Here is a 20,821-nt window from a genome sequence, read left to right as displayed (position 1 = left end):
TGCTGCCCCCCTCCGATCCCAGCGTCAGAGAGTGTGGGGGGAGGGGATTTCAGACACACTTTTCCACCAGCCAGTCAGCAGTTCAGTTGAATCATGTGGAGGCACAAAGTTGTGATAGCTCAGCTGGTTAATGTTAAAGGCTGTGGGTTCGAATCCTGTCTGTAACTGTCTACACTTTGTACAGACACATGTTTACAACAGAACTGTACACTGAGGAAAGAGCAGGAAGAAGAGGAAGAAAGGTAGGAAGTTATAAAATAAAAAAGAAAGGAAGATGGAGAGAGGAGGGAAGGAAGAGGGGAGGGAAGGTAAGGAGATAACAAATGAAAGAGGAAGGCAGAAAGGATGACAGGAAGAAATGACAACAAGAAGGGAAAAAAGAATGAAGGGAAGACAGAAAAAATAATTAGGATATTAAGAAAGAAGGAAGGAAAACTAAGACGGGGAGGAAAAAAGGAAGAAAAGAAGGGAGGAAAGAAGGAAGAAGGATTGATAGATGAGAGAGGAGGGAATGAATGCAGAAAAGAGGGACAGACAGAAGGAATCCGAAGTTATAGTAGTTAATGATACAGAAATGGAAAAGTCTGCGCTTTCTGTATCTGATCTTTCCATTTTATTTTTCTTCTTCTAAAAACGACTCGCACACCCTGTCATTGGCTGACCACACACACACGCATGTATGTGCGTGCATACACTCTCTCACACACACACACACACACACACTCAGTCTTCCCAGTTTGCTTTGTGTTTAGTTGGTTTTATTTTCAGTCTGCGATTCTTCTCTAGTATTTAGTCCAACAGTCGGCAATTTATAGCCATAATTACAGTCTGTCAGAGAAAGACACAGAGTATGAGCTTTCATGCTGTGGCTTACATTCTTGTGTGTATGTGTGTGTATGTACTGTATATGTGTGTGTCTACTCCTCTACTCTTGGCATATTTAGGTCATGAAAGTGAATATATTAATATGGACATTACTGGTTTACACACACACACACACACACAGTCTTCCCAGTGGGCTTTGTGTTGATGCCTTTTGTGTGAATGTGTTTAAAGTTCTCTTATGATGTGTTCTATTTTCATAATCTCCTCTGATTGGACAGATTTATACCTTTTTTTTCTTCCTGACTGGACAAATCCATTTTCATAGCGTGTGGAGGGGGCTCCAGGTCGCCAGGATAATAGAAAAGACCCAGAGAACAGTATATGTTGGATGACTTCCTAGGTTGTTCCAGTGGTCAGTCTGTGTTTCTGTCAGTCTGTCTCCACCACTGCACATTTAAATTATGTGTCTCAGTTTGAATTTGACTGTGCTGTTACTTGACAGAAAGGCTTTCCTGGACAGTAATACATTGTCAAAGTTGATATTAAAGCAAGCAGCAACTTCCAGGACTGAAAAATGAAGCCAACGTGGAAGTGCTAAAAACTGCAGTTCCTTAACGGCCACTTGAGTCTGGCTCCAAAAGTGAGTCAATCCCCATAGACTCCCATGTTTAAATGTCCAACTTTACAGCAGGGATAAACATGTTTACAGCCTGGTACAAAAAATGGTTTTGGTCTCTACAGTTAAGGCACTGCCAAGTCAGGCACTGCCAAGATGGCGATGGTGAGGCAGCTCACTCTGAGCTTCAAAACCGCTCTTCAGAAACCTGCGGGTGACGTCATGGAGGCTACGTTCATCTTTATACACAGTCTATGTATTAAAGGGATAATTTATTAATTTGCTTTTGTTGCCGAGAATTAAATGAGAAGATACCACTCTCAAGATGGAGAAATATGAAGCTGCCACCAGCAGCTGGTCAGCTCCCTATCAACACTTCTAAAGCTGAAATTGTACAATTTGTCTGTCTCCAGGAAGTTACTGCGCCCAGCTAGTAGAAATAGAAAGAAATAATCCAACGCACAACACCCACTAAAATCACAATTTGTCATTTCATGTTCCTCCACCATGGGACGTGGTACACAGGTATATGGTATGTGGTATATGTCAAGGAATATGGTGTCTGCGACATATCAAAAATGTAATGGACCTCTATTCACCTTTATTTCACTTTGTAACTCTCCAGGTGAGGAAGAGGAGTTGGGACCTCCCCCCTCAGTGGATGAGGCGGCTGATGCTCTGATGACCAGGTTGGGCTTCCTGCTGGGGGACAAGATAATCGGTGGAGAGCCGGGGTCCCCTTACCACGCCCAGGACGATGGACAGGTAGACAACTCACTCACAGATGCATACTTGCGTTATACTTTCTGCATACATGACTACGTAAGGGTCAACTAGGGTCTGTGTGATGTAAATTTCATCAACAGAGGGTTTATGTGAAGCTCTGTGCCCTCCAATTTGTTGTTTCAGCGTGGACTTATCCGTCCCAGTCCATGCAGCCTCTGGACTACAAAGAAGTATGATCACAACAGCTATGCGTCTGTGTTGTCTGTAGTATAATTGAGGCCTAACACGTATCTAGATTGTCTTTAGTGCTGTTAACTTGTAAAACAGAAAATGTAAGTGTCCTTTTGCACATTCAGATTTGTAATTTTTCAGTAGTTACTGGTTATGTTTAATGATACAGTCTGTTGTCTTTCCCACAGAGGATCTCTCCGTCCTCCAGTCTGGCCAGCAGCAGCACCTCCCCCTGTTCCACACTGCAGCGCCCTGCTGGAGAAGAGGGCAACAACAACAACAAGCATGCCTCCTCCACCCACGCCTCTGTCACCTCCCCCACCTCAACACTGGAAAGCAGAGACAGCGGTATCATAGGTGAGATACAGAAGATACACTTTTTTTTCTTTTTTTTTTAAAGAAACCCTTACACTGCTAAGTTATTAACTTTTTCTGTCATCCCTTCGCTTTTTCTTTCAGCCACCTTGACCAGCTACTCTGCAGAGTCGGCGGCAGAGCAGGACAACAGCGCCAAATACTCAGGCGATGGTTACCATGGGAGCAGCCTCAACCTCTGGCAGCAGGGGGGCCGGACGGTGGTGGCCTCAACCTCCTCTTCCTGTATGGTAGCAACAGGAAATCCGAATGACGGCTTTCTGTACAGGGTGGATGACAACATGGCTGCCTCCACTTACAGCCTCAACAAACTCCACCCAGACCGAGGTCCTGGCGCTGCCCGCTCTTCAGGCTCCACCCACTCCATACCTCTCTACCTCATGCCCCGCCCTAATTCAGTGGCAGGTAAAATGGCAAATGGATGATGTGTTTGGGGGTGTGTGTGTGTGTGTGTGTGTGTGTGTGTGTCTGTGTGTGTGTGTGTGTGTGCGTGTGCGTGTGTGTGTGTGAATCAAGATGTCTCCAGTCCTTGAGTGCGCTCCCACACACTCTTTCCTGTTAGGAAGGAAACACATCATTCTTTCTCGACTACAGTGAGCTTACCAGTGATAGTAAGTAAACAAAGACTTGGTAATAATTCCATGATAATTATGTGTCCACTATTATATTCTACCACTCTACCAGTGTTGAGTGTTGTTAGCTTTTACATTCTTTTCCACCTGTACAGTTCAGGATAACAACTTTTGAATATTTATGAATGTTAAATCTTTTAAGACTGATTGCAAATGGAAAGTATGCCCAAACCTTAAATGGTGATAACATTTTGTTTCTGCTGCCACCCAAGTGGCAAAAGTTATTGCAGTTGTAAAGGTCCCATGTTTCACACTTCTCTTGTGTTTTATTTGAAGTGTTGATCCATAAGAAGATATATTTATGGTTTTAAGAACCAAAAACCATCTCAATGTAGTTTTACATCTCCTCTCTCAGGCTTCTTTCTGAAGCTCTAGTAACAACATGTCAGTGAGCCAATCAGAAGAGAGGAGGCTCTGAGCTTCTCTTCTGATTGGCTGACTGTTTTCTGAGTGATCCAATAAGAATATAGAAGATTTCAGGTAAAACTTCAGAGAAACCAAATCCTGCAAGGTTGGATGGGGGGGTCCAGGTGGGCGGGGCTTGGGGCATGGCTGAGGGAGGTGACTTCTTTGTTGAGACATCACAAAGTTACAGAAGTCCTGACAGATCGTTTTAAGGCTCAATTTCTTACCTCAATTCCCTCTCTGTAGCCACTAGCTCCGCCCACCTTGAAGATCTGGCCTATCTGGATGACCAGCAGAGACACATCCCTTCGAGGACGTCCCTCAGAATGCCCAGACAGAATTCTGGGAGTTGTAGTCAGGACCACAGAGGTAAACACACACACACACTATCAAACACACACAAATACACATTGTTATTTTAACAAGCAGTATTATAATACTTGACTCATTCCCTCTTTCCCCGCAGTTCGTTTCACTCCCTCTCTCAACCTGAAGCCCCTCCACTTTGAGATTCCTGGCCTCTCGTCTGATTGGCTGTTCACCGGCAGGGAGTGGCTCTTTCAGGAAGTGGACACCTGTCTCTCCAGGGATGACCCTTCGACCAGCCAGGGCGTGGTGATCATTGGCAACATGGGCTTTGGCAAAACGGCCATCATCGCCCGTCTGGTGGCGCTCAGTTGTCACGGAAACCGAATGTGGCCAACTGCTGCTGGAAGCCAGACCATCCCCAAGCGTAAGCACAATCTCCACTATTTGGACATGTAGTAGATTTTTGGCAGGAAGCCCATATCACATGCTTGCCAAAGGACCCCCAGTGAGTTATTCCAGCCATGAAGACAAACTTATTCACTCTGTATGAAACAGCTGAGTCATCATGCACAACCTAATAAAATCAGCCAGCCTCACAATCAAGACCCAGACACATAGCTGAGCCAGTCTCCAGAACAACAACAACCACATGGAAAGAGAGAGGTGGTTTGTGTGTTTACATCTGTACTGACTTTTAAAGTAAGATATTTTTTCCTGCATCCTCAATCCAGATGTAGCGCCTACAGTTTCTTTTTCCAACGATTCCCTGGGAAGAGGAGGAGGAAGAGTCGATGAAGGAGATGGGGGAAGCTGTCCAGGAACTCCAGAGATGAGGAGGAGACAGAAGGAGGCGCTGAGGAAGCTTGCAGGACAGGTAGTATCCCCACATTACTTAATGTAGATCTGCTGTATCACACAATAGATTACTAGAGTTTTTACTCCATTGCATTTATATCTCAGTTCTAATCAGTGGTTAATTTGCAAATTAGGGTACAGATTAAACAAAGAGGACTTAACATGGTAATCAGTGAGCTTTAGTGCTGCTAAAAGGCAGATTTTGATCTGGACTGAGCCAAACAACTGCTGGCCAGTTGCTTTATATTTACAATACAGGCGTGATAACAGCATCAATCTTCTCATCTGAATCTCAGCAAGAATGTCTAACTATTCCTTTAGTAGTAGTTTACAGATTGGGCCATTTCATAACAACATCATAAAATTGAAGCTGCAAGCAGCATTATGCGGGTCCTCGGCTACTCTGTTGAAATTTTCTTCCAGCCATAAAATAGTCCGGTGCATAATCGCCAGCAAAACTGTCTGTCTTTGCAGGTAGTCTCATATCATTTCTGTCAGTCTGATAACTGTCACACCTGTCTGGTTCCGGAGTTCGTCCACAACATGGCCGCTATGCTAAGTGACGCCCCTCAGCTGTTGGCCTATCGGGAGCTGCTACACCGGTCACCGCAGCTACAGAGCACGCTCAGTCTGCGCTCCTGCATCCAGGATCCGAGCTCTGCCCTCCAGAGAGGAATACTGGAGCCGCTGGATGCTCTCTACAGAGGTACAAACAGATTCTACTGCATTCTGCTAGCTTCTCTTCTGCTAAGCCAAGGGACAGTATTTCCTAGTGATGGACGACATTGTTGTTTTCCAGAGAGGAAGTTGCACGTGGAAAGGGCGGGGCTTATTGTACTGATTGACGGGTTGAACGAGGCTGAATTCCACCGGCCGGACTACGGCGACACACTCACTTCCTTCCTGTCCAGAAACATTCAGAAATTTCCATCCTGGTTGAAGGTCATCACCACAGTCAGGACCAGTCAGCAGGTACACACACACACACTCAAACAAGCAAGTCAGACTTCAGGAAACAAAACTTCACAGAACAAAACGTAACTTTTTTTTATTCAGGTGTTGGATGTAAATTAACTATTTGTAAGTTTTGCTATTGCTACATAGTTAACGTTAGCAAAACAGCTGTTTTAGAAGAAACGTTGTGACTTCAGCATCAAACTTCATTCCTTTACTCACCAACAGCCGTCTCCACTGGTGGAAAGAATGTTAACTTTTGTCTCTATGACGTATTTCTTTTCTACTGAAGTTAGCATGCTAACGAGTGAGCCACAGCCCACTCGTCACTTTCCGATAGCGACTCACTGTGGCCTCCATTCTGCCCTGAAGAAGAAGCGCGGCTCAGAGTGCATATTATAACCTCTGGTATTATAAACGCCACAGTGGCTGGAGCTCTTGTCAAAGAGACAATCACCATTATCCGCTCCCGGCAAGAAACCGGCGGCAAAGGAAACTTACAAATAGCCACTTTAAAGCTACTAAAGCTGTTACATTTTCAATAAAATCTATGTTTTGATCATCAGCAGCATCCATATCACCAAACTCCCTTCAAAAATCTGACAATTTATGGCTGCCTTTGTCAACAGCAAAAAGCACACTTTGCTCAAGAAAAGTTTGTGTTTGAATTCAAGAAATTCACATTTATTTAAAAAAAAAGAGCATTCTTGTTTAGGTAGTTTGAGAATCGGTTCAAGGCCCCTGTCAAGCTTTGTGTTTCTCAACAAGAGTTTTTAACCTCTCCAAAACTAAAGCACAACACAAAGAGCAAAAAAAAACTAAACCGATATCAACGAGCAAAAGTGTAACTAACATTGGTTCCAGATGCTATCAGACAAAATAAACAAATGACATCAAACACAGAAGACACATGCAGGGATAAATAACAGCAATAACAACTGAAAGAGGGGGAAAAAATGATTACAAATGTAACATGAGGGTTCAATATGTGGTGGTTTGGATCACTCTTGATAAAAGAAACAGCTGGATGGAGACGGATCAACTTTTCAAGCAGCACCTTTATTTTCCTCCACAGTTCGCCGCTCCACAACACTTCCTGGCTCTAAGTCACATGTTGCTAAACTAACCAATCAGAAACTAGAAGGACTTAAACTGAGGTAAATAGTAAACTTTTAAATATGTAAATAATAATTTAATAAACATAAATATGTGAATAGTTAACTGTATTGACACTGTACATATAGTACAGTAAATTAACTCACATTTACATTATGAATTAACATCTAAACCTTACACAAATAAACAAATAAATAAACATAAATATCAATTTACTGAGTTTTGAAAAACAAAAACAGAATCATAATAAAATAAAAATCTGGTCTGCCATTAAAGAGTGCATTTTATTCAAAATTAGGGATGTTCTGGGTGCTTTTCTACTCGTGTTTTGTTAAAGGAATGAAAGAACTTTTTATGGTCAACCAAAAACAGCCTGCTATTTGGCAAGAAGTAAATTAATCATGATTTATGAATGTGGAATTTTCCAAGAATCCATAGAAGTTTGATGGACTCCTCCAATAAAGAGTTTCCAGTATAACAATCTACAAACACGACCACAGATTCCTTAAGTTTAATGAGTTAAGAGAAGGCAGTGAAGTAGTGAGATCTCTGTCTAGAAGTGGGTAATACGAAGTAGGGTATTTATAGAATAAGTGCATTTTTTTCCTTGTTACAAAATGAGCAGTTTGAGAACATAAGTTTATTTAGTAAAATGTTGGAAGGATAATATCTGTGGCTCTTTTATTGGATTTGGAAAACTGTACAGTCCAGCCAACATTACCCAAGACAACATACATGTCAAACATATCAGTTAGTCTTCATCCTAAAAGCTATTGACCATTTGAAGCGAAACATATTTTTGTATAGAAAATAAAAACAAGAATGTAAGGTAAACAGCCAAACAGGTTCATGTTGGAACAAAATAAGAGTCCTTTTCCTTGTCATACACTAGGACACTACATCAAGTGCATGTTTAAGACCCCTCCCATTGGGTTTTTATTTTAAGATAAGTCAACTGGAAGATTAAAAAGTCAGCCAGACACTTAATAAGCTCTCAAGCTACAGCTGATGAAATCTGTCAACGACAGCTTTTATCTCACAGCGGATGGTTGCTGGCTTGAAACAAGAAGTATGCTTTGTTCTACCTCTGTCTGGATGGTTTACAAAACCACAGAGACCCGTAATGGTAAATCTGCAGTTGTTATCAGTGTAAAGTAAAAGTGACTAAGGGCTCGGGGAATGGAGAGTCAGAGCACAGCAAAGAGTGTGTATACCCACTCAGATGTAAGAAGGGTTAAGCCTGCTTGAAATAACATCTGTCTGAGGCAAATATACGAACGGTGCTGCCAGACCACAGTGAACAAAACACAGATTGGGAGTGGCTTTGCTGAGAAAACTTGTTTTGAACTAAAGGAATCTCTTTCTCTGTCTATTTAATCAATCAGGAAACCACTCGTTCTCTACCTTTTCACCGCATCTCTCTAGACAAGATGGAGGAGAACAACGCCATCGACCAGGACCTGCAGGTAACATGCACACAGTCTGTCTGTCTGTCTGTCTGTCTGTCTGTCTGTCTGTCTGTCTGTCTGTTCATTCATCCTTATGCATCTCTGTTCTTCCTCAGGGTTACCTGATGCAGCGTATCCACAGCAGTGGTGAGATCCAGAGCAACGTGTCACTGAGCAATGGTCGCCTTGACAACACGGCCCTCACCAAACTGATCAGCCACCTGAAGAGCCTGAGCAGAGGCTCATACCTCTACCTGAAACTGACCCTGGACCTGATAGAGGGAGGATACCTGGTCCTAAAGAGCTCCAGCTTCAAGGTGGGGAAAGGAAATAGGAAACAATTAATTAGTTATTAATTTCAACAGAAAATGACAGTTTTCCACCGTGTGTGTGTGTGTGTGCAGGTGGTTCCTGTGAGTCTAGCAGAGGTCTACCTGCTGCAGCTCAACATGAGGTTTCCCACCCAGTCGTCTTTTGAGAGAGTCCTGCCACTGCTCAACATCACTGTGGCATCACTGCACCCACTGACCGAGCAGCAGGTACACACCGTGTGTGTGTGTGTGTGTGTGTGTGTGTGTGTGTGTGTGTGTGTGTGTGTGTGTGTGTGTGTGTGTGTGTGTGTGTGTATGTGTACAAGTTCAGTGCAAATCGGTTCAGCACTTTTTGCGTAATCCTGCTAACGAATAACCAGACGCTGTTCCTCTCCTGTCCTCCTCCAGCTGTTTGAGGTGGTGAATGCAGGCGCTCTGACTGGGGGGTCTCTGCAGTGGGCTGAGTTTGTGCAGCGGTTGGAGCAGCTCTCGTCTTTTCTTTTGAGGCGGAGCGACGGCAGCTGGATGCTAAACCACGCCTCCTTCAGAGAGTGGCTGGTTTGGAGGGAGGAGGGGCAGGATGACAGGTTCCTCTGTGACCCCAGGTACATTGACAAGCAGCAGGAAAGAAAGAGTGAAAACCACAGAGAGAGAAAGAAAGAGAAGTTTTCACTGATCTCACTGTCCATCTGTTTCAGGAGTGGTCACACGCTGCTGGCCTTCTGGCTCTGCAGACAGGACGGGAAGCTGAATCGACAGCAGACACTGGAGCTGGGACATCACATCCTGAAGGCTCATATCTACAAGGTTAGCTCACACACACAAAGGCACAAGCGTGACAACACAAAGTGGCAGGTCTTTGGTGCAGGGCCTGTGTTTGCATCTCCAGGAGCAACAAATGGAAAGATGTTTCTTCAGGAAACCATACTGGTTTCTGGATCATGTAGAGCAACACAACCTGAACACATTTCATCATATACACATGTATATGATCTCATCAGTCTTAGTTCTACTGTATCTCAAGTGGTAAATGGTGGTAGAAGCTTTTTATACAGTATAAAGCAGCTGTGGATAACAGGAAGAAGAATTCACTCATAGATAATTGCAGACTCATTTACAGACATTCCTTTTTGTATCACTTATCTTTATTGATTTTGAACATTATACATCACATTTCCAGAGTGGTTTGGATATATCTTTCAAGTCTTCCTTGAAACAACTTCCCTCCCTCCGTCCCAGCCTCTCACCCATGAACTGACAGCCATAAGCGTTTATGACAACAATAATGATGATAAATTACATAAACATATAAACAAATACCAACGTTTTTATATGCATACCTACATACACATTTCGGCCTTGTGAATGCAATATCTCTGGAACTCTTTAAGGGAATCCCTTCACTTCACTCCACTGGCACTTAAGGATGAACTGATTAGATTTTGGTGGTCAAAGGTCAAAGGTCAAGGTCAGTGTGACTGCACAAAACACTTTTTAGCCATTACTCAAGACACACAGCAAATATGACAAAATTTCACACAAATGGTAAATATTTCATAAGACTCTAGATAATCGGGAATGTAATCTGAACCTAGTCTGAGTGGCAGAGGCAGACGACCATGAAGCGGTAATTCTAGTTAACAGTGTTGTATTTCATGAGCTTATATGTTTTTATGAAAAATCCTGATGTGGAGAGTAACTCGCGGTGTGAGCCAAATGTAGTGCAGTAAAAACTACAATATTCTTGTCTGAAATGTGGTGAAGTAAAGCTGAAACACGCATTTAAGATGTCAATGTCAGAGTGCTGCGTGGTCGGTGCACCACCATGAAAACAGAGTCTAAAGTCTAAAACAATGGCTCAGTATTATCTACCTGACCATGACCGATGCCTGTTTGTTTCTGTGGTGTCTGTTCTATCTACAGGGTCTGAGTAAGAAGCTTGGGGTTTCCTCCTCAGTTCTGCAGGGGCTGTGGCTTTCATACAGCACAGAGAACCTGAGCCCCGTTCTCTCATCTCTGCGCAACCTCTACACCCCTAACATCAAGGTAGCATACTGCACACACACACACACACACACAAAGACACACACACACACATACCCTGCTAATGCAGGTGGGCTGTAACTTGCCTCTCTACCTGTCCAGGTGAGCAGGTTGCTGATAATGGGTGGGGCTGATGTGGATTACCGTAGTGATGTCCTTAACAACGCCCCCCTGCTGTGTGTCCACTCCCACCTGGGCCACAATGATGCCGTGGCGCTGCTGCTCGACCATGGCGCTCAGGTAAAGACTTGATATTTATTTTCAGTACCGGACTTTGGGGAAACATTGTGCTGGTTTTTTATTTGGAAGATTGTGCCATTCCCTGCAACCAAACCTGCAGCTTCTGTGATGTATTTCTAGGTGGATGCTCAGTCACGGGATGGTTTGACGGCGCTGGGATTTGCTGCTGCAGCTGGACATCTGGACATAGTCATCATGCTGAGTCAGCACCAAGCTAAGGTACCCCTCTACCTGCGGGCCTGCAACATTTTCTCTCAAATTCAAAACCTTTTGACCATAGGCAGTCCAGCCATGCACCAGGTTTTTATACCTAGTCTTGTTTTTTCTTAAATAATCACAGCCATAAAATATCAACAAAAAAAAATGCATTTGTTTGGATGTTGAATGTGGAACGCAGGGTGTGTGTGTGTGTGTGTGTGTGTGTGTGTGTGTGTGTGTGTGTGTGTGTGTGTGTGTGTGTGTGTGTGTCTGTGTGTGTGTTGAGATTAGGCTAAAGTTGCTAACAAATACTATTTATCCTGTTTACCATTGCCTGTGTGCTTTGCAGTGCCCCAGGATGCACAGGACACTGCCTGTAAGTCTCTGTTTCCCTGTGTACTCAGGTGGGTCATGTGGACAGCTCAGGTCAGTGCGTGTTGGTGCACGCGGTTCATCGAGGCCACCTCAAGGTGCTGCACTTCCTGTTGAAGCAGGCAGACTGGAGCTGCACTTCCTGCTGCAGCCAGAGAGGGGCGAGCAAGAGCCAGGCAGTGCAGCAAGCTCTGATTGCAGCAGCCAGCATGGGCCACACAGAGGTGAACTACACCCCCCCCCACACACACACAAACACACACACACACACACACACACACACACACATATATCTTTATAATATTGTGTGTATTTAAATATATTAATTTTCTTTATTGTGTGCATGTGTGTGTGTAGATAGTGTCATACCTACTGGATCTTCCGGAAGAAGACGAGGAAGAGGAGGAGAGACCTGAGATCAACACATTTGACAGTCTCTGGGGAGAGACAGGTACAAAATCTGTCTAATGCAACTACACAACAAATAATCATACTGCATGATACTGTACTAGTCCTTTCTACTAATACTTTGCCACTGCAAGTCTTTTTATACCCCGGGACTTCTGCTAATACTGCACTAATACTACAGGTTTTATCTGTATTTTTAGCAATTTGATAATTTGTATTTAATTTTTTTTAAATCATAAAAATTATGGTTGAAGATAATATGACAAAAATACATAAAATGACTATACTGCAGGTCCTACTGCTCTACTGTAATGCTGCTGTTATTGAAACTGGCACTGCTAATGCTAATTGTGTAGGACCCCTTGTGCTTCACTCAAAGTCAACTGAATCAAAGCTGAAGTTATATGTTCTGTTACATGTTATGTGCATTTTACATGATGAGCTAAATGGCTGTAGGGTAAAGGGTCATTTACATGAAGCATGTTTGCTGACTCATTGTTGTCATTTGGGCTCCATTAGTGTTGCTAAAAGTCCTACCAAATAGTAAGTAGGAGAGAGTTTGTGAACAGGAAGTAGCTGCTGTGCTGCACATCACTGACCTCTAGTGGAGGAAACTGTGTACTACTGCACAAATCATTTACCAGGGCCCTGTAACACACGAGAGATTTAGTGGGTTATCAAGATATCTGCGGGCTTCTCTCAGGTTTTGTGGTATCACAAAGATGGCTTACTTTTAATGGGGATAGATCACCATGGTAACCTGTGCTTCACCTCACATCATTTATAGAAGTGTTCCTCTGGTTTGGTTAAAATTTCACAGACTTCACCACGGACCTGTGCAAATACGTGCTGAAAATCATCAGGTTGCCATTGGTGCCCAACTGCTGATTGAAGCTGTTAGAAACACATCTCTCTCTCTCTTTCTGTCTCTGTCTCTCTCTCTCTCTCTCTCAGCTCTGACAGCAGCAGCAGGAGGTGGCCGTCTGTCTGTGTGCAGGCTGTTGTTGGATCAGGGGGCGGCTGTTGAGCAAGGCAACAGACGAGGTGTGGCTCCGCTCTTCAGCGCTGTGAGACGAGGCCACTGGCAACAACAGTAAAACACACAAAACACATACACACATACACACGGGGACACACACAGACTCACACACACACACACACACACAGAGTAAACACATTCATTTTGATTGCTGCAGTAGAAATGCAGAGTGTGTGTCTCCCTCTGTGTCTCGGTCAGGTGGTGGAGTTGTTACTGAATCACGGGGTGGAGGTGAACATGGTCGACCAGCAGGGCCGAACAGCTCTGATGACGGCAGCCTCAGAGGGACATATGCCCACAGCCCAGCTGCTGTTGGATCATGGTAACCCACCTTGCCATAGTAACAACAACACAGCTCGTATGTAAACAAATGACCCGAAACTCAGTTTTTTTTCAGGTACCTGATTTTTGTTTTTCAGGTATATTTCATGATATTTTAGTAAAAAGCCCCAGTTTTCTGATCTGTTCCAATTCCAATATTTGCTGTTAATACATTACATTTCAACATTTCTTGGTGCAGATTTCTGACCCCAACTTTGTCTTTGAGATGAATTCACTTTCTCTGTTTCCAGGAGCCTCTCTGGACCAGAGCGACAGGGAGGGGTTAACGGCGCTGAGCTGGGCTTGTCTGAAAGGACAGCTCCTATTGGTCAGAGAGCTGGTGGAAAGAGGTGCAGCCACAACTCATGCTGACCGCAGTGGACGTACACCTCTGGATCTGGCTGCATTTCGCGGTGACCCAGAAGTGGTCAGTAAAACAGACGCATTTCTCATTGTATTTGCCATATTTTACAAAAAGTATGTCTGTCCCTGCTTAATCTGTCCTGCAGCGTCCATTCATGTCTATATTCTGAGACAGACCCGTGTGTGTCCTTCTCTGTGTGTTAGGTGCAGTTCCTGGTGGAACATGGCGCGTCGGTGGAGCATGTGGATTGCAGCGGGATGCGTCCTCTGGACCGAGCAGTCGGCTGCAGAAACACTTCAGCTGTCATCGCTCTGCTCAAACAGGGAGCCAAGATAGGTAGCGACATCTACAGTTCCTCATTAACCCAAACAAATCTGGGTCACAATGGTTTTTATCAACTTATAAGATACAAATATGGGAAATGAGAAGTTTATAAGTACTACTCTGCGGGCAGTCTGTGAATGTTCTCATTCGTCCAAGTCATTGTTATCTCTCTCTCAAATTAAATCGAAGGCAACTGGACTTGTATTTGTCTGTGGAAGACGTTTCGCCTCTTATCCAAGCGGCTTCATCAGACTAGTGTGGACTAGAGAGACCAATACATAAGAACTGATGAAGCCGCTTGGATAAGAGGCGAAACGTCTTCCACAGACAAATACAAGTCCAGTTGCCTTCGATTTAATTTGAGAGAGAGATACTCTGCAGGCAGTTCCTTCCTCCTCATGGTTTTTGCTCTGATATTCATAGTTTTCTAAATGGTGTTTTATGCTGTTTATGTAAATTAATCCATTTATAAATTCTTTTTACAATTCCTAATTTTAATGCTTATTAAAAATATGAAATGAAGGAAATGCCTTATTACTTTTCCTGTGACATCACTGGTCCTCCATAGAAAAGCACTTAAGAAACCCACTTTTTTTGTTAGAAGCCACTTAAATGTTCAGATTGTCCTAAGTGCATGTTGACAATCTTAGCTTAGTGCGTTAGCATGCTAACATATGCTCATCAGCACTAAACACAAAGTGCAGCTGAGGCTGATGGGATGAAGGGTTCACATTACTGTTGGCAAATAGGTACAAACGAACAAATAGGAGTGAAACACACAACCTGTTCGGCATGTTAATATTTCAGTGTGTGTGTGTGTGTGTGTGTGTGTGTAGGACCAGCGACATGGGCCATGGCAACCTCTAAACCAGACATCCTAATGGTTCTGCTCAGTAAATTGATCCAAGAGGGAGACAAACTGTACAAGGTAACATGGCACAAGCAGATTTAATAACAAACCAGACACACATACCCTTATTTGATATTGTAAGGACTTTGTGTGTGTGTGTGTGTGTGTGTGTGTGTGTGTGTGTGTGTGTGTGTGTGTGTGTGTGTGTGTGCGTGTGCGTGTGCGTGTGTGAATTTGTAGCAAGGTAAAGTGAGGGAGGCTGCTCACTCCTATCAGTCAGCACTCCAGAAGTTTCCAGGAGACGAGCTGAAGACGTTTAGACAACTGAGAGTGTGTGTGCTGCTCAACCTGTCACGCTGCCGCCGCAAGATGAATGTGAGTCTCTGTATATTTCTCACTCCTAAACACACACACACACACACACACACACACACACACACACACACAGACAGCAACACACTGGAGAAAAACATTTAACAATATGAATTATCTATAGTCTTGACTCTAATTTAATTCTACCTAATGACATGTTTTAGTTTCATGCAAAGAAAGTTGTTTTTTCATTTTATTTTGGAATGAATCTCTCACAGTCCTCTGTCCTCAATCTCACACTGAGTACCACCCTGAATTTTTTTTTCTTCTCAGGATTTTGGCCTTGCTGAGGAGTTCGCTACCAAAGCACTAGAGCTAAAAGCAAAATCCTATGAGGCCTTTTATGCCAGAGCCCGGGCCAAACGCAGCCGCAGGTAATTAAAGCAATAGAAGGATGAGTAGCTGAATGGAATTAACCTACACAAGCAAATCATGAAATGTTGAATGCATCAAAATATTTTTATATATATAATTTAAAGTCCCAAATAACCACATAAAGAATTAAACTTACTACACTTGTTTGTATCTAATAGTTGAGTCTTTTCTGTGAGTTTATATATATGTTATATATGAAATTGTTCCAATTTCTAATAGGTTTCATTATAATTTTACATGTGTTTTTATTTTATATGTGCATATATTTCATATATGGAAATTCAATATATGTACATATATTACATTTGTGTATTATGCTGGTTGTCCTGAATATATATATAAATTTATTTATCTATCTTCATCGAATAGTCTGAAAAAACACCTCATGTTAGTGCATAAATTTTCGAAACTTAAAAACAAGTAATGGAAACATACTTGTTTTTAAGTTCGCAATTTCAAATTTCACATTGAGCAAGTTAATGGAAATGCACCTGCTGTGAGTACTGCACTGCACAAGGTGTTGACCCATAAAGCAGCTAGATGTCGGAGCAAGTAGGATTTTAAGCTTGGGTCTAGCAGAGTTTCTAGAGTTCTGCCGCACTGTCTCTTCTGAAATCTTCTTTCCGTCTCTGCCTTCGCTCTCGGTCACCTTTCAGACAGTTCCATGCAGCTCTGGAGGACCTGATTGAGGCCAGTCGCCTGTGTCCATCCAACCGGGAGATCCAGCGTTTGCTGTCCCGGGTCAAGGAAGAGTGTCGGCAGGTTGCGCAACAACAACAGCAACAAGAGTCTCCCCCTCCTTCATCACACCATGTTTATCAACAGAATGTGTCCATCAACGAGGCCAGGCGCAGAGATTCAGGTTCTCTCCAGGTGCAGGACAGGGGGGGGCTTACCAAGGAAGAGGAGGAAGAGGAGAAGGAAGACGAGAGGTGTTACAGAGAAGGAGATCCTCCACCACACTTGTCCTCCTTCCACCCTCCACCTGTGGTTCAAAGTTTTGACACCCACTGCCGTCCTGGGGTGCCATCATCCTCCTCACTCTCCCCCACTCACTTGTATCATCACATCCCGAGTCCCGTCCACTCCCCCTCTTCCTCTTCACCCTGTCATTCTGCTCCTCCTCCTCCCTCCTCTTCCTATCACCAATTCAGCCCTCCTCCCTCCCCAATGCAACATCAGCAGCAAGGCCCGATATCGGAAGGCATCCCCGCATTGTCAGGATCTGGAGGTCTGCACCACTACCCACAGTCCATCTCAGCCCTTCTCCACTCAGACCAGAAACAGGGAGTGCAGCAGCACCACTACCTGTCGGATCAGAGATCCTTTCAGAAGCAGAACCAGTGGCTCCAACCAGCCAAAGTCCAGGTTGTCAGAACCAGTCAGCCGAGTTCTTCATCCCACTCCAGCATGGTTTTGGGAAGTTCTGCTTACTCGCAGTTTGCTCATCTGCCCCAAGAATTGGCGGAACTGGGGGAAGGAATTCACTCCAGTCCCCTAGATGTCAGGCCTAGCCTGCAGGTCCAGGCTGGTCTGAATCCTGGAGCTTCGTATCCACCAGATGATGTGGATGTTGACTTGGTTTGCCAGTCAAGATCTGCCTATGGGAGAGGAGCAGGAGGGGAGAGAGTGGGGAAAAGCCGGTTTGCTCAGGCCCATCAGTTCAGCCGCAACCAGTCCAAAGCAGCTTACTATCCCATGGAAGTCACAGAGGCTACGATGGAACCCCCTGATAGCCTTCCACCATTGCATGATTATCAATACCACCACCAGGGTGGGCTACGACGCCCACTCAGTGCGCACCCAACCTCCTCCTCGGCTTCCGCCCCCAGGCCTGTCATCCAGAGTGTCAGCGTCCGCTTCTCCACCAGCAGTGGCAGCCTTGCCGGCGGGCAGCCAACCAATCATGGCTCAAGCTTCAGGACCTCAGCCTCCACCCAGCACATGGACTTACCCTCAGATCTGGCCTCTGTGGGAGGAGTCACTGGTTACCATGATGATCTCTTTCTGATCTCCTCCCCCCAGTCAGAAATGGGCATGGTAGGAGGCGGGACTTATCCTGGAGAGGTGGGCCGGTCATCTCGGAGCACTCCTTTTATGGGTGTTACTGACAAGAAAGTGAGGGTGCACCAGCAGTATCAGCAACAAGCTCCTTCCAGTTCCTCATCGTGTCTCAGCCCCTCCCGATCCTGGGCTGTGTCTTCAGTAGACACGGTTGTCACCTCGCCGAGCAAAACCCCCACCAATCAAGGAGGTTTCAGTCACGCGCAGCCCTCCTCCATCGCATACCACAACCGTAGCAACAACAATGCCCACAACGGTCACCTCCTCCACGACAACCTGCTCGACTGCTACGAGGTGCTGCCGGGCAGCGGCCCTCAGGGTGAAGTCAGTAACAATCCCTCTTACGTGGACGTGAAGCTCGCCCGAACACTGCCAGTGATTCACAGCTGCTCAGACAGACCGTCTGAGAGGAAGACAGGACCTACCTCTCCTGTCAAACCAAAAAGACCCTTTGTTGAGTCCAATGTATAGAGAAAGTTTAAATGATAAGTCAGACACAAGGGAGGAGGGTTAATGTAGAGTGTTTAAAAAGAAGTCAGTGTACCTGTATATTCCAAGTTTAACTGGGGCTGTGGAATTGTTACGGTAAGATACGGTATGACGAGTAGTTTGTACGAGATTGAGAGGGGATGCAATAAGAGTTGTTGGTTGTACACACTCTGTAGTACACATGAAAAGTGATTGAAGTAGTTTGTTCATGTACTTTGACGCACAAAAGAGAGCTTGAGAGGAAAGGTTATGTTGTCAGCAGTTGCTGCGTGAATGCCTGTCAGATTGTCAGTTTCAGTGAACTCCATGTGAAGCATACTGACTCTTTTACTGTGCAGAAGAAGAAAACATTGCCTGTAACAGGTCAGGTGTGTCAGAGACAGAAAAGAAGCAAGGACGAACAGAAAGAGAAAACTGCAAGTTTTGAAGAACTTGATCTTTCGTTCTGAAGCAAGTGGCAGCTCCTGGCATCACAAAGCACAATGAGGAAGAGGATGTTTGGTGAAATAAATAAATGAATAAATACAAAAAGATGTCACTGAAAAATCCCTCCTTCCTTCCCTGGTCATCTCTGGCTTACAGTGCATTTTAAAACTGATGTCTCTGGATGCCCATGTTACACTGCTGTAGAGTTTTTCTGCCGAGTTGATGTATGCAACAGGAGGGACACAAAAATCACCACTATTACCTTTGTGTGCTGTTGACGCCTTTAATGAAAATTTACATTTCAAGTTTGAAGCGCTTAAATGATACAATGACTGGAAACCCTGGATACATCCAGGCTCTGTGACCTGTGCTGAGCAGGTGCAGGTCAGTGACCCAGTCTTAAGCCATAGTTTGAGAAACTAGGATGATGCTCTTATTGAATGAGCACTAACTTGCTGTTTATAAAACAAAAGTAAGTGATATTTATCTTTTTTAAGTTATGTCTGTGTTAAAATGTAAAAAATGTTGTTTCTTTTCAAACTGTGTATTCCTTTTGAATTTGCCTTTTTATCTTTTTGAGGGGTTTCACTCAGAACATAGACATGAAAACCTTCTTTTCCAGCTACATTGAAGTTCAGCTTTGCTCAGTTCTGGGTTAACATCCATTCCTGCTTGTTTACGATGACATCACTCTACAATGAACACCCGCAAAAATGCCTTTTAACTATGTTTTTACTCCAGGTAGATTTTTTTATTTTTGTTTCTTTTCTATGAAGGTCTTTTGTATTCTGTAGTCCTATTCGTTCTAATTAATGCAAACCACATGGTTCCCAATCATACCAGGAGCCCTTTACACTCGTTGCCATGGAAACTTAATGTCCTATGTGTTGGCAATTGGCTCCTCCTACTGCCAGTAATTCAGTCAAAAAGTCAATTAGCCATTCACTAAATCCCTCCCCTGAACAGTGATTGCCCAGTCTCAGCTTAGCAACTAAGCATAGCCTGTCAAGGTCTATATTTCTCCGCCATGTTAAAGCGGTGTGCATGGAGCTGTAATAAACTCAATCCTCTGCATTGAAAGATGTTTGATGTCGTTTTGTTTTAGCCTTTTCAAAAACACAAAATCAAAAAAGTAAGAAATGGATATAACATAAAATGTCTTTGTGTTTATCTGCTCTAAGCTACAATCATTAGCATGTCTGGCTAACTAGCTCACTGCCTACAGTGATGACCAAGTGTTGCTTTTCAAGGCCAAGAAGCGTATCATTAGCCGACTACAGTAGTTTGTTGGTCCTCAGGAAACAAACAGCTTGTCTCGCTCAAGTTAATGCTAACATTTGCGTTTCTGTTCTGCTCTTTATTTTACATGAAGCTTACATTCTACCAACTCAGGCCAAACTTGTTAGCTGTACATTACTGTACATTACTGTACATTAGCCAAAGTCCTGTAACGCTAAAGGTGAAAACATATGATTTGAAAATATGAACAATTATAAGCTAAATCAATAAAAAGAGTATGTTAGAATGAAATAACGAGCCGAGTGGATGTTTCGAATGCAGTTTCACAAATTTCACAAGCTCGGCATAAGTAAATGAAATAATTCATAACACAAAAATACTGTGTTCATTCGTCTATATTGCTTCCTATGTTTTTTATATTTAAGTGTTGATCCATAAGAAGATATATTTGTGGTTTGAAGAACCAAAAACCATCTCAATGTAGTTCTACATCTCCTGTTTCGGGCTTCTCTCTGGAGATCTAGTAACAGGTCAGTGAGCCAATCAGAAGAGAGGAAGCTCTGAGCCTCTTTTCTGATTGGCTTACTGCTTTCTGAGTGACTGAATAAAAATATAGCAGATATATGGTAAACACTCAGAGAAACAAAATCCAGGTTGGCGGGGCTTGGGGCATGCCTCGACTGCTTTGTTGTGACATCACAAAGTTACAGAAGTCCTGACGGCTCATTTTAAGGCTCAGTTTCTGAATACAGACTGTGTGCATTTCTCTGTGGACTGAGGCTTTGATACTTTCACAGTATTAATATAGAACCTAGACCTGCTTTGGACATGGATATCTACCTTTAATGCCACACGAATTACAACCTACTGCATCTGTTGTGTAATACTACTACT

At 43.7% G+C, this 20,821-nt stretch overlaps 1 protein-coding gene across 1 annotated transcript; it reads left to right on the top strand.

Annotated features, from left to right (window-relative positions):
• Window positions 1–4,526: 4,526 nt before the first annotated feature.
• On the top strand, window positions 4,527–20,376 carry LOC111223729 (protein TANC2-like). The gene is made up of 22 exons (XM_022747978.1): window positions 4,527–4,543; window positions 4,851–4,993; window positions 5,449–5,680; window positions 5,774–5,946; window positions 8,430–8,510; window positions 8,609–8,809; window positions 8,897–9,031; window positions 9,212–9,408; window positions 9,502–9,610; window positions 10,727–10,849; window positions 10,949–11,086; window positions 11,207–11,305; window positions 11,689–11,880; window positions 12,014–12,107; window positions 13,019–13,149; window positions 13,299–13,425; window positions 13,676–13,851; window positions 13,992–14,124; window positions 14,949–15,040; window positions 15,203–15,337; window positions 15,608–15,708; window positions 16,366–20,376. The coding sequence occupies exons 2-22, from the start codon at window positions 4,949–4,951 to the stop codon at window positions 18,242–18,244; spliced, it is 4,593 nt and encodes a 1,530-aa protein (XP_022603699.1). The 5' UTR covers window positions 4,527–4,543; window positions 4,851–4,948; the 3' UTR covers window positions 18,245–20,376.
• The last annotated feature ends 445 nt before the right edge of the window (window positions 20,377–20,821 follow it).

This window comes from Seriola dumerili, unplaced genomic scaffold, assembly GCF_002260705.1.
Source record: "Seriola dumerili isolate Sdu_G_001 unplaced genomic scaffold, Sdu_1.0 BDQW01000113.1, whole genome shotgun sequence".
In the NCBI taxonomy this organism is placed as follows: domain Eukaryota; kingdom Metazoa; phylum Chordata; class Actinopteri; order Carangiformes; family Carangidae; genus Seriola; species Seriola dumerili.
Note: the sequence above shows the minus strand (reverse complement) of the source record. Positions and strands in the feature narration are given on the sequence as shown.